The sequence below is a fragment of the Pinus tabuliformis genome, chromosome 4_2 (assembly GCF_031772625.1).
Source record: "Pinus tabuliformis cultivar Carrire ecotype Pingquan chromosome 4_2, CPIR1, whole genome shotgun sequence".
Lineage (NCBI taxonomy): Eukaryota > Viridiplantae > Streptophyta > Pinopsida > Pinales > Pinaceae > Pinus > Pinus tabuliformis.
Window position 1 is genome coordinate 157,789,754 of NC_142304.1, and position 14,125 is coordinate 157,803,878.

A 14,125-nucleotide genomic window follows, 5' to 3' on the forward strand; every position below is an offset into this window, starting at 1 on the left:
GGACAACCCTGCCTTAAACCTTGCCCGGGTTTGTAGAACTTCGAAGCAAAATCTTTGATTACAAATGCGAAAATGACTGGTGACACAATTCATGATCCAATGAATAAACATAAGATTAAACCCCGAGTGAATAAGCATTAATGGCAAGTGGATCCAACTAACAATGTCACAGGCCTTTGAAAGGTCAACCTTGATTGCCATAGCAGGCATCCTTTTGGTTTTGATAGAGTGGAAGGCCTTGTGGGCAACACCAATAGCTTCATGAATTTGCATGCTAGCCAAAAACCCAAACTATCGCCTGCGAGGTTGTCTTAAATGGAACAACGTTTATCCTTTTTGCAATAATCATTGATATAATTTTGTAAATGCAATTGCTCAAAGAAATAGGTTTGTACTCCTCAAAACTGGGGGTTATCTAGTTTAGGGATGAGAGCAATGAAAGTAGCATTAAAAGAAACCAAGTCCTACTGGAAGTTCTAGATTCTTCAATTACTCCAAAAAATCCTTCTCTAACATCTCATTGAACCCGAGAAAAAAATTCAACAGGCTAGCTGCTTGGTTTTGGGATTTGATCCTTTTGGAAGGAGTGCAATACCACCTGAAGCTCTTCTTTAGAAAATTCTACCATCAAATTGACAGTCTTCTTTAGAGGCAAAGCTAGGAAAGAAAATTGCCATCTTAACAACCTCAACTATTGTAGCTCTATTGTCTTAAAGATACCATTGAAATGATCCACCCCTGCTCTAGCTAGATCCTTGAAACTTGAAACCATAAATCCACCTGGCCTTTGCATTTTCCATATGGTGTTCACATTTTTCCTATAGTTTGCAGACCAATGAAAAAAATTTGGTATTCTCATCACTCAAGGGCAATGCTTTTAAGTTTCCAAACTGCCTCCTTTTCCTCCAATAGTACTCTTTTCCTTTTTTGCAGGCCACTTGCCAAGCCCTATGATCCTCATCTGTATAATTAACAAGATCGTGAAAGTATGAACCCTCCAATTGACTCTCAAACTCTTTTAATTCCTCATTGTTGAGTTTTTTTCTCATGGGACCACTTCACAACAACTTATTTGATCTTCTTCAGATAGTTTTCAAATTGGATGGCTGTAGATTCTATAAGCCCTCTGTTGTAAGGAAACCACTGGCTCTTTATTAAATTACCAAATCCTCATCTTCTAGTTAAAGTGGATTGAATTTAAAATGATCAGGTGGCTTTCCCCCCATGGCAGCGAGCTCCAAGAATATGGGAAAATGATTTGAATCGCCACTTGTACAGTTGTACCATTCCCTTACCATTATGTTATCATTCATAAACCATTCAACTCATAAAAATCTACCCAACCTCTTCCTTTCTGTGCTTACCCTTTTTGTAATATCCCTTAGGGTTGGAAAAAGCACATGACAAATTTTGTATTGTAGCTAGTATCATAGTATTCCTTCAATTTTTTGCAAATAGAGATGATGTTAAATGCACAAACAATGGAATCAAGTAGTAGATTTCACCAGAAATACCAAAAATACATAACAGGCTACAACTTTTCAATCTGCTACACCAGCTCTACAGCATTCATAAGTTTATAAACAGTTGCAACCTTGCATTGAATGCACCAGCCATTTACACAAGGGTTATGACACCAGTTAATCCTATCCACAAACAGTGCAGTGTGCATTTGGCTGATTCGACTCACAAGGATCATCAGTTTCCTTGCTGCCTCAGGAAATACCCTAACAATGCCTTTCAATGCTCAGATTACACCTTGCTGCTTATCCAGAGGTGCCCTAAAAAGCCTCGCTGCCCTAGACCAGTCTTCAGAAGGGATTTCGCTGCCACAATTGACCCTTAGATGGATTCGCTGTCTCAATTGACCTTCCAACAAGGATTCATTGTCCCAGTTGATCCTCAGAAAGGTTCTGCTGCCACGATTGATACCTTAGCAAGGGTCCGCTGCCACGATTGATACCTTAGCAAGGGTCCGCTGCCTAATTTAATCTTCAAAGGGATCCACTGCTACAAGTAACACTGCAGAGGTAGTCTGTGGCTGATGACAGAGCTTCAGTGGGACCTTGCTGTCTCAAAGAAGGCTTCTTAGATTGATGGTTGCGTTAGTTATATCTCAGGCTCCTGCACTGCCACAGTTAGCCGCAAATAATGGCACAGGGGGATGATTCGCTGCCTCTGGACCCTTGGTGTCACAGACTTCACTTAGCTGCCCAGGTAGGACCTTAAATAGGTGTCACTTCCATAAAAATGCTACAGAAATGGCTTGCAGCCACAGTAGGATTTCTCAGATTAGAGGCTTTTAAACCTTTGCTGCCCAGCATAATATGTCAGGAGCCTATGCTGCCACCAAACGCTGCCACAGAAAACTTCCTGAGATCGGCTACTGCCTTCAGGAACTGTCCCAAGTGTGGGTTGCTGTCAGATAGAGCCCTAGAACCCTCGCTGCCACAGACAGACCTACAAAAGAGTCATTTGCTGCCCAGATAATGCCACAGATAGATGAATGACGCCTCAGAAATAATGCTTAGTGGTGTAAAGAGAGAGAGGGATTGGCTAGGGTGGAATCTTTTGCCACCGAAACCAATCAGAGAAAGGGGTCTTAAAACCCTCAAGAGTCTCAGCTCACTAAGTCAGAAATACCAACAATCCATGATGAAAAAAATGAATCTCCTCTCTCCTTTCCATAGTTTCCCTTTGGGGTCTTCCCTTCTAATTTTAATTTGAGGGGCTAACAAGTTTCCCTCCTTTTTTCCCCAAATTTTGTTTTTATCAGAAGTTCTTCCCAATGTTGCAAACATCGGCGTCGGGATAAAATCGGCAATGGTTCGGAAAACCAAAAAATCATAAAAATCGGGAGAATATCAGTAAAAATCGGCAAACATCGGCAAAAGTAAGATACCATCAAAATATTGGTAAAACTCGGCAAACATTGGCTAGGCCAAAAAATCGTGATTTCAAGATAAAATCGGGATGTTATCGAGATGTTCGCAACAGTGGTTTTCCCCAATTACCTCAAATTATCCAATTTTGTCCCAAGAACATCAATAATAGGTTCCCCCCTTTACAAATGACTATAGCCTATGGGGTTGGATAGGCTACTTCGTTATCCCTTGGGAAAATTAATTAGAAGAGGACATTACAGTCCCCCCTTCCTGACATTGCTTGTCCTCAAGCAATTGCAAATTCGGGTATTGCAAGGTATGTTCTTCTTCCCATGTAGTGTCCCCTTTAGGCAGTTCCTTCCATCTGGTAAGATATTCTGAAATCATCTTTGTTACAGTACCATCCATGAAAACAACAAAGCCACTTCTTTCAGTCTTGGCAGTAGCAATGGTATTTGTAGAAACATGGGGCCTGGACCCAACATGATCACTGTAATAACCAGAAGAATTGATGCCTATGTGGACCCAAATGATGAGTTCCACCATCGGCCATGGGATCAGCCCTTCCCATATTATGTATTCCATGAGAAGGTCCATTCCTTCCAACAATTCTGCCCCTGGTTGGTTTCCTTGCAGAAAGAAAAAGTTAAAACTCAGACTTGTGGAAATGCTTCCATCCCTTTCCTGAATAAAGAATCCCTACTGCATTGTAGCATCACGACCCTCTGGAATATTACTAACGTATTCAGGAGAAACTGTCACTATTCCAGTTCCAGTTGCACTTGGTTTATTCTGGAGACACCCGCAGAACAATAATTTTTATGAAAAGACATCCAAAACCTGTTGGGTCTGAACCAAATACCTTGTAAAAGGACGTGATAATATAAATCTGGCTCAAAGAGAGACAATCCAAGAGAATTCATATTCTTTGGACCCAAAGTGTCTGGTCAAGCAATACATGCCACCTGTTCTGCTTTGGTAGAGACGTCCACTGGTAAGAATACTTAGCTCCAGTCACCCTAGACTGGACAGGAAACACAAAGGGTCCTTTTGCAAAATTCTTTATCCTTCTTTTCTCGTGTTCGAGCTGTTTTCTAAGCCCTGCACTACACAGCCGAAGTGTTGGCCACTTGAACCAAGCACTTTGTATTTTGGCACCCTTCTTTCTGGTAATCTGAGCTATCCAGTTAAGAGACTCCCTTTCATCAACAAACATGGTTAACAGCGTTCGATTCTGGTGAATGGGATATGCCTCTGCAAGAAATTTGAAGGCAGAGCCTCTACTCATAGTGAATACCATGCTATATTCATTCTGAGGAATGTTGAGATAATCCGTGATCCTACTCTGAACATCATTTTCAGTAGTACCTTCCTCTGGTATTTCTTCTAATGCATGTGAGCTTATGCTCGCAGATATCTCAGATAACCCAAGTGAAGAAGATTCCCAAAGTTGCAATTGTTGCAGGCAAGGAAAAAATCCAAATCCACAATAATCCAAGCAGACCATCAAATTTTCTTTGGAATGCTCTTACTCATAATTCCTTAGCTCATCCATGCTTGCGATATCATTTTGTGGAGCTATGCCCAAGTTCCGCTTATCACTTTTATCCACTTTTGGGGGCAAGGAGGCATCTTCCGGGCATTGAATACCAGAACCAGGGTTGACTGTTTCACTAGCATCATTCGGGACGAACTTTGGGGATGTAAAGTTCTCAAGCTGTGGTACCTTTATGGCTGCATCATATGCTCCATGCATATAATGATCTGGTGCTTCAACTACTTGAATGCCTAATTTTATTTTTAGCAAGAACCACTTCCAAGCGCTGCCTGCTCTTTTTGGCATTCCCATCCGTAGGCATGGTCTGGAGCAGTCCTACAGGAGCATTCCTGGGCTTGTTCTGCTGACAAGTCATGCACTCCTTTATGCGCCTCAACACATCATCCTTGAGGCCTTTCCTAAAAAACCGTCCTTTGATCTGTCTGTATGTTTCAAAGAGCCCCTGGTGTCCCGTTAGTTGTGGGTCAGGTGCGGCTTCCAAGATATCCTTTTTGAGTGTAGATTCAGAGATCAAACATATCCTGTCTTTATAGAAAATGACTTCATCCTCTACTTTGAACCTGTAACCTGAGATGAGCCCGTTTATCAATTTGCAAGGAAACTTATTTTTGGAATATTCTACTAGGAGGTGGGCTTTCCAATCTCCGGTGATTTCTATGAGTGTGCATGTGGCTGGTTTCCTGGAAGGTGCATTAACCATCATGTTCTTCGTCTACTCAGTATCAAAATCATAGGCTTAATACAGTAGGCTGCTATCTAACAACAATTGACTTGTAATCAATCATTCTGCTAGGCAAGCTTCATCTCTGTGCCTGCATATTGCCTCCATTTTCTTGGCTGATATAGTTGGAGGACCACCATTGGATTTACCTCTAAACACTACTTTGCTGCCATTCGCGGCCAGAAATTCCATTTCCGTCACCTAGTGGTCCATTGAGAACTTTCCTATCGAGTACAACCATTTTACCCCTAACACAACATTGGTATCTACAAGGTCTACTATGTAGAAATAATTGGTGAATGTGTAATTACCCAGTGTCCTGCTCGAAGGTGGGATCATCTACGTGCATCTCATGCTATACCCATCAGCTGCCATCATGTTGAAGCCCTCAAATTCTTCTATGGGCATACTTCTCCTTGCCACCAAAGTTGTGTTGATGAAATTGTGCAATAGCTCCACCATCCACCAGGGCCATGATTCGTTGCCCTTGTATGACCCCTTTGATATTGAAGGTGTAGTATTTAGGGACACTAGAAAGAGTGGTGATAGTACCACCCTTGATTCTTGAACGATGTCTCTCATTTCCTTTAGCCTCCTTAGGGGACCACCCTTTTTAAAAAATGATAAGCTCATTGTTTGGTGCTGGCGTTGTATCATATTCATCATCACTATCTGACACTACTTCAATATAGTGGACCTTCCCCTTTCCCAAGAATTTGTGACCAGATTCCCATGGTTCTTTCTAAGTGAAGCAGAGTTTCTTCCTCCTCAGCTCGCTCCAGGTCTCGTCATCCAACTTGGCCTTCCTAGTCCAATCTCTCTGAAATGACTTCTTTTCTGTCCTTTTGAGGGATGAATGGTTTGGATGGGAACTTAGCTTTGAGCACCACATCTCCCATATCTTGTGTCTTAGTGATAGCATCTTGTAAGTGGGGGGCTTGATGTCCTTGACCCACCCATGCAATGGCTCGACTAGACCCTTTGTGAAGAGCATGACCAACCTTTGTTCAAATATATTTATTACTGCAACAACCACTCGTTCTTCAGTGTAGGCATCTGGTGTGCTAACTCCTTGAAGTGTATCTCTCGATCTTTTTGATCAAACCGGTTTATCACTCTTTGCTTGAATACCTAATAAGAAGTGAAGTTGGATTGTACCACCATTCATGCACTTCCCCTTCCAAATGCAAATTGGCAAATTTGATAACATCTGCTTCCAACATTGCATTAAATTGGAAGTAGGTGTCTAGCTTTTGTACCCAAGCCCTTACCGAGTACTTGGATGACTCACTGAAAGAGGGAATCGACAATTACCCAACCTTGCGCATTAGATCATGATTTTGTTGTGCCTTGGGCCAATTTTTGTACTTAATGCTACTGAAATCATGAAAAGTTGTGGTTGCCGAAACAGCTTCTCCTAGTGATGCATACTCTCGAAAATATTCTGTAAAATCTCCATTTTGTTTTGCTGCTACCTGACCATCTAGAAATTGGGGTGTTAGAGGCCTATGGTTCCTTCCCCTGGTTGACCTTGTGTTAGCTTGTGCAAGGATGTTGAAGGAGATAGGATTATGGTAGTTGCTCCCCTCTGGAAAACTCTTGTTACCACCATTAGACCCACTAGCAGCATTGTTACCTGTAATGTTTAGATTTTCCATGACTTGGGCAAAAAGTTGGGCCATTTGTTGTTGTCCTTGGGCCATTTGCTGTTTCCCTTGGGCTAACATTTGAGCTATTTGTTGTTGCCTTTGGACTATCTGCTGCTATTTGATAGTTTATTCAAGATGCCAAAAGGGTTCTCTTGTTCTTCCCCGTCTTCCATGACTAAGTTGTGGGCACCCCTCTTCTTCTTCACTGTAACGTTCTCCTTGCCTTCTGGAAACATCTAGGGTTCATATGCTCACAAGCTAGCAGGATGCACAACTCTGATACCACTAAAATATCCCTTGGGGTTGGAAAGAGCACATGAATTTTTTTGTATTATAGCTAGCATCATAATATTCCTTCAACTTTTTGCAGATAAAGATATGTTAAATGCATAAATAGTGTTATCAAGTAGTAGATTTCACCAGCATAGGCTACCAATTTACAAATTTCTACACTCTCTATACAATATGTTGCAGCTTGTGGTAGCTTTGGAAGGTCTTCTGCATGTGCTTGGTGTCTTAGCTTGTGGGAGATGATTTTTTGCTTGTTTAGGTGCTTGCTTGGTGGAGTAAGTGATTTATGTCTTCTTTCCTCAGTCTAACTTAGGAAAAATACAATAATTAAAGTCAATTAATTAATGTGGACTATTAAATCATTTTCTAAGCGTAAATAATTTAATTATTTAAGTTACTTAGAATTAATCTCAACCATTGATTTGCAATATCTTCTTAAAGGGAGATTGGGGTTAGGGATTTGGACTTAATGAAGATTATAAAGGAAGCCTAGTAAAGATGTGAAGACACACAAGAACTCAAGTGAGACGACTCAAAAAGGGAAAGTGATTTTCTCTAGTGCGAGTGGCTTAGTAGACTGGAGCACAAAGGAGAAGAAGTACGAGAGAATTGAGGGCAAATCCAAGAGGCCGAGTTGTGGAGATTGCAGGGTCGAGTTGTTGGAGAGAGGTCGATTTTATTGGAGTAGCCAATTTGTTGGAGGCTGAGTATCCTAAGTCACAATAGCAAGTGGTAAAAGGGTGTAGGGTTGATTTTCTAATAGATTAATTGGGCTGAATTTCTCTAGGACAATTTCCTTCGGAGGTCGATTTCCAGGTGGTTGAATTCCTTGGGCCAAATTCATCCCATGGGGGGCCGAGTTACAGGTGTGGGTTGAAAACCTAGATTTTCTAGATTAATCGACGACAAAGAATTATTGTGGGTGTATTATTTTTGCAATGTGTGGTTGATCTCTCTGATTTAAATTTTGTTGCATAAACATATATCAAGAGGTTAAAAATACCATTGATTTTATTTTCGGTAAATCAGAACTTATTTTGCTAAATAAATTGTTGGGAATAAATAATTGCCATGAGAAAACAAATCTGGCAGGTATTTGGAAATTTAACATGGTATCCGAGTTTTCTAGATAACTGTGAGAGAGAGATTTGAGATATCAAGGGTTTGAAACGACGAGTTTCTCCTTTTTTACAACAACATAATTATTTTTAAATTTTGCAGTTGGGTTTTGTGGTCGTGGTCGACGTTTGAAACTTGACATCACTGAGCAATTTGCAATATGAAGACAGGTTGGATGGGGCTGCTAATTTCAGTACCTGGAAAGAGTGAATTGCCATGCTTTTGAAGATGAATGGTATGTGGGATCTTGTGAATAGGGACATTCAGGTTCCTTCAGATCCAAACCTTGTAGCGGATCACAATCTCAAAGATATGAAAGCAAGGTGTATAATTTTGGATGGTGTGAGGGATCACATAATTTCCCACATATCAGGAAGGGATACTTAGAGTTAGTTGTGGGTAGCTTTGATTGGTTTTTATAAGAGTACAAATGAGAACATGAAAATGGTGTTGTGGGAGAAATTAAACAACATAAGGATGAGCAAATATGAGATCATGACATCTTACCTCACGAGGATCCAATAGGCTTGTGATGAGCTTGCAACTGTTCAGGAAACTGTGAGTGATTTAGAGTTGGTGAAAGTTTCTCTAAGGGGTTGTGTTAAGCACAGACCACCTTTATGGATGGGATCCTTGTTAGGCAACAACTTCTTGATTGGAGCTGGTTGTGGGATGACTTCATCCAGAAGGAGATCTGGGATAACTCATTGACTGGAGGACAATGAAAGGGTACCGAGGAGAGAGATGAGTTTGTTCTTGTTGCACAAGCAAAAAAAGGCAAAGCGAGGGCCAAGCAAAACCAAAGTGGAGGAGGACCTTCACATAACAAAAGGGAGGATATGAGAAAAGTCAAGTGCTTTGCTTGTCACAAGTTTGGGCATTTTGCTAATTAATGTCCAAACAAGAAGGGCAAGGGAAAGACAACTACCACTGTTACTGCATAGATGGAAGAGATGGCTGAAAAGTTTGAGATTTTTTTCCTTGGTGTCTTGCCTTTCTGAAACCGTCATGAGAGGTGTCTGGTTTGTGGACAGTGGAGCATCTTGTTACATAATGGGATCTCGAGATGTCTTCACCAACGTGACTAGGGGGCCTAGGGATGCACATGTGGAGCTTGGTGATAAGGCCAAGTATACAGCAGAAGGCACTAGCAATATTGAGTTTCAGATGGTCTCAAGTGGTATCATGGAGGTTATTGGATGTATTGGGTTTGGAGAATAATCTCCTTTCATTTTTGGCCCTAGAAGACAGAGGACTAGAAGTCAACTTTATTGGAGGTGAAGTGGATGTTGGGTCGAAAGGCATTGATCCTAGTAAGAAGTGTGTAATTGGGAGAAGGGAGAGGGATCTCTATTTGTTGAGAGGACAACTAGTGAAGGCTCTCTTACATGAGAGTGACAACTAGAGTGAGATATGACATAAGAGGATGGGACACCTACACTATAAAGCTCTTCCAATGTTGCAAAGGATGGTTATTGGTTTTCCATAAATTATGATGGAGCAGGGTGGAGTGTGTAAAGAGTGTGCGCTTGGCAAGCAAGCCAAAGCTGCATATCCTCATAGGTAGACTAGGTCTAAGGGAGTGCTAGACTTGGTGCACTCAGATATTTGTGGTCCTATGCTTGTGACATCGATCACATGGTCCTTCTACTTTGTGACATTCATAGATGATTATTCCATGAAAACTTGGATCTACTTCCTGAAGACCAAGGATGAGGTATTTGATCGGTTTTAGGAGTTCAAAGTTCTTGTGGATAACCAGACTGGGAAGAAGGTTAAGGTGTCGAGATCAGATAATGGGGGCAAGTACACCTCCAACAAGCTCCAATATTTGTGCAAGGAGACATCGATTAAGGAGTTCACGGTACCTTACAACCCTCAGCAGAATGGGGTTGTCGAGAGGAAGAACATGACCATAATGGGGGCAGTGAAGTACACCTCCAACAAGCTCCAATATTTGTGCAAGGAGACATCGATTAAGGAGTTCACGGTACCTTACAACCCTCAGCAGAATGGGGTTGCCGAGAGGAAGAACATGACCATAATGGGGGCAATGAAAGTAATGATCTGTGATTGAGAATTGCCTATGTTTTTGTGGGTAGAGGCCTGCAATACAATTGTGTATGTGCAAAACAAGAGTCTTCATAGGATATTGGAGGATGTGACTCCTGAGGAGTTGTTCACATGAGTGAAACCAGATGTGAGTTGTTTTCACTTCTTCGGTAGTCCAGTTTATGACCACATTCCCACAGAGAAGAGGACTAAGCTGGATCCCTTGTTAGAAAGGGGCATATTTATGGGCGACAATGTAGTCTCAAAGGCCTACCAAGCTTACATTCCAGGACAGAGGAAAGTGATCTTGAGTCTGGATGTCAGATTTGATGAAGGCAAGACCCTTAGGAGATCTCATGAGAAAGAGCGAGCAATGGTAGAGGATTAGGATCGACATGCTCCTAAGACTGAATAGGGACCAATAGCCCTAAAAATAGGGACACAATTAACAGATCTGGAGCATGAGTTGGATATTCCTTTGAGCTCTACTAGGGGGAGGCCAAGATGGGTTGAGCAGACCTTGAGGAATGCTTAGGAGCATGTAGAGGCTCCTAGCAGCACTTTCAGGTAGAGTAGGCCACCGAATAGATTTTCCAATTATTTGTCATTGTCAAGCAGTGTCTGTGAGTTCGAGCCTTCCACTTTTGAGGAGGTTGTAGATGAACAGGTCTGGAGGGACGCCATGGTGGAGTATAACCCCATCACGATGAATGATGTATGGGACATAGTACAAAGATCGAAGGGAAAGTCTATGGTCACTTCTTGATGGATCCATAAGATCAAACATGCAACTGATCACAGTGTCGAGAAGTACAAGGTGAGGTTCGTGGTGAGAGGGTTTTCCCAGAAGAAGGGAGTGGATTATGATGATACATTCACACCTGTCACTAGACATGGATCCATTAGAGTAGTTATGTCCATTGCTTCAGAGATGGGGTGGAGGATACATTACATGGACGTGAAGACTACTTTCCTAAACGAGGTGATTAAGGAGGTGTATATTGAGCAACCTCAGGGACTTGAGGTGCATGGGAGAGATTCTCATGTATGCATGTTGAAGAAGGCCCTTTATGGGCTGAAGTAGGAACCACACACAAGGTATGCTAGGATTGATGGATATCTTCTTGGTTTGGGCTTCGCCAAGAGTGAGGCAGATCCCAACTTGTCCTACTTGTTGAGGGTGAGTCGCTCATCTTGGTACGTTGTGGATGATCTCTTCTTGACAGGATCAGAGAAGCTCATAGGGATGTGCAAGGAGGATCTTTCTTCAGAGTTTGAAATGAAGGACATAAGCTTGATGCACTACTTTTTGGGATTGGAGGTGTGGCCACAACTAGGAGAGATTTTCCTTGGATAGGGAAAGTATGCAATTGAGATCTTGAGGAGGTTCAAGATCGAGGATTGTAGGCCTATGTCTACACCTATGATCACTAACTTGAAGAAGCTAAGTGCTTCTGAAGGCAAGTTGGTGGATCCCATACTATATGGGCAACTGATAGGTTCCTTGATGTATTTGGTCAACATTAGGCCGAGTATATGTTTTGCTATGAACACACTCAACCAGTGCATAGTGGCGTTGAGACGGGTTCATTGGGTGGTAGTGAAGCATGTGCTGAGGTACCTACGATGTACGATGGACTTTGGATTGAGATATGTCAGAGGTTGAGGAGTGAAGTTGCAGGGGCACATTGATTCTGATTGGGCAGGGATTGTAGTGGACAAAAAATCCTCGTCTGGATGTTGCTTCAACTTGGGATCAACCATGATCTCGTGGTACAACATGAAGCAACAATCAATGGCACTTAGTTTAGCAGATGCAAAGTACATGGAAATGAATATGGTGAGTTGTGAGGTAGTATGGCTTCACAAGATGCTTGCAGAGCTATTTGATTTGCAAATGGCGCCAACAATGATTCACTGTGATAATTAGAGTTGCATTAAACTCTCTGAGAATCCCATGTTTCATGATCTGTCCAAGCACATTGAGATCATATATCACTTCATCAGAGACAAAGTCTAGAGAGATGCTGTGAGATTGCAGTACATTCCTACAGAGGAGCAGGTGGCCGATAGTCTCATTAAGCCTCTAGTGAAAGGGAAGTTTGTGATGTACTGAGATAAGCTAGGGGTGGTGGAGAATCCCTTCCTTGTTAGGAGGGATTGTTGAAGCTTGTGGTAGCTTCGAAAATTCTTCTGCATAGGCTTGACGTCTTAGCTTGTGGAAGATGATCTATTGCCTCTTTGGGTGCATGCTTGGTGGAGTAAGTGATTTATGTCTTCTTTCCTAAGTCTAACTTAGCCAAAGTACAATTGTTAAAGTCAATTAACTATTGTGGACTATTAAGTCATTTTCTAAGGATAATTAATTTAATTATTTAATTGACCTAGAAATAATCTCAACCATTGATCTCCAAGATCTTCTCAAAGGGAGATTAGTGTTAGGGATTTGGACTTAATGAAGATTATAAAGGAAGCCTAGCGAAGAGGTGAAGGCACACAAGAACTCAAGTAAGCAAACTCAAGAAGAGAATGTGATTTTCTTTAGTACGAGTGTCTCAGTAGATTGGAGCTCATAGGAGGAGAAGTACAAATAATTGAGGGCAAATCCAGGAGGTCGAGTTGTGGAGATTGCAGGGCCAAGTTGTTGGAGAGAGGTCAATTTTATTGGAGTAGTCGATTAGTTGGAGGCCAAGTTTCCTAAGGCACAATTGCAATTGGTAGGAGGGTGTCGAGTCAATTGTCTAGCAGATTGATTGGGTCGAATTTCTCCAAGCCAATTTCCTTTAGAGGTTGATTTCCAGGTGGCCGAATTCCTTGGGCCGAATTCATCTTGTGGGGGGCCGAGTTACAAGTTCCGGTTATTGTATTTTTCCTTTTATCTTTGTGGGTCAAAAACCCAGATTTTCCAGATTAATAGAAGACGAAGAATTGTTGTGGGTGAATTAATTTTGCAATGTGTGATTGGTCTCTCTAATTTGAATTTTGCTGAATAAATATATTTCTAGAGGTTAAAAATACAAATGATATTATTTTTTGGTAATTCAGAATTTATTTTGCTAAATAAATTGCTGGGAATAAATAATTGTTGTGAGAAAATAAACTTGGCTAGTATTTGGAAATTTAACACAATATTCATAAGTTTATAAATGGTTGCAACCTTTCATTGAACACACTATCCATTTACACAAGGGTTATTACACCAGTTAATCCTATCCATGAACTGTGCATTTGGTTGATTCAACTTACATGATCAACAATTTCCTTGCTGCCTCAAGAAACACCCTAACAATTCCTTTCAATTCTTAGATTACACCTTGTTGCTTATCCAGAGGTGCCCTAAAAGGTCTCGCTACCCTAGAATAGTCTTCATAAGGGATTTAACTGCCACAATTGACTCTTTAGATGGATTTGTTGTCTCAATTAACCTTCCAACAAGGATTCACTATCGCAGTTGATTGTCAGAAAGGTTTTGCTGCCACGATTGATCTCTTAGCAAGGGTTTGTTGCCCAATTTAATCTTCAAATGGATCCTCTGCTACAAGTAACATTGCAGGGATAGTTCGTGGCTAATGGCAGAACTTTAGTGGGACCTCGTTGTCTCAAAGAAGGCTTCTTAGATTGATGGTTGGCTTAGTTATGCCTCAGGCTCTTGCGTTGCCACGGTTAGCCTCAAGCAATGACACATGGGGATGATTCACTGCCTCCAGACCCTCATTGTCACGAACTTCACTTCATTGCCTAGATATGACCTTAAAGAGGGGCCACTACAATAAAAATGCTACAGAAATGGTTCACAACAATAGTGGGGATTCTCACACCCTCACTATCTCAAATTAGAGGTTTTCAAACC

At 41.5% G+C, this 14,125-nt stretch overlaps 1 protein-coding gene and 1 long non-coding RNA gene across 2 annotated transcripts; both read right to left on the reverse strand.

Annotated features, from left to right (window-relative positions):
- Positions 1 to 1,466: 1,466 nt before the first annotated feature.
- Positions 1,467 to 2,669, reverse strand: LOC149168671 (uncharacterized). The gene is made up of 2 exons (XR_016259337.1): positions 1,964 to 2,669; positions 1,467 to 1,932 (listed from the first exon to the last, which is right to left on the reverse strand). It is a non-coding gene; the product is annotated as an uncharacterized LOC149168671 (long non-coding RNA).
- Positions 2,670 to 3,584: 915 nt separating this feature from the next.
- On the reverse strand, positions 3,585 to 4,392 carry LOC149168672 (uncharacterized). The gene is made up of 2 exons (XM_089424948.1): positions 3,844 to 4,392; positions 3,585 to 3,677 (listed from the first exon to the last, which is right to left on the reverse strand). Exons 1-2 carry the CDS (start codon positions 4,390 to 4,392, stop codon positions 3,585 to 3,587), a joined length of 642 nt encoding a protein of 213 aa, XP_089281074.1.
- Between the last annotated feature and the right edge of the window lie 9,733 nt (positions 4,393 to 14,125).

Coding starts and splice junctions, on each gene's coding strand:
- LOC149168672 (XM_089424948.1), bottom strand. CDS start 4,392: ATGGTCTGCTTGGATTATTGTGGATTTGGATTTTTTCCTTGCCTGCAA. Junction 3,678..3,843: donor CAAAGCAGAACAGGTGGCAT/GTATTGCTTGAC, acceptor GGGTGTCTCCAG/AATAAACCAAGTGCAACTGG.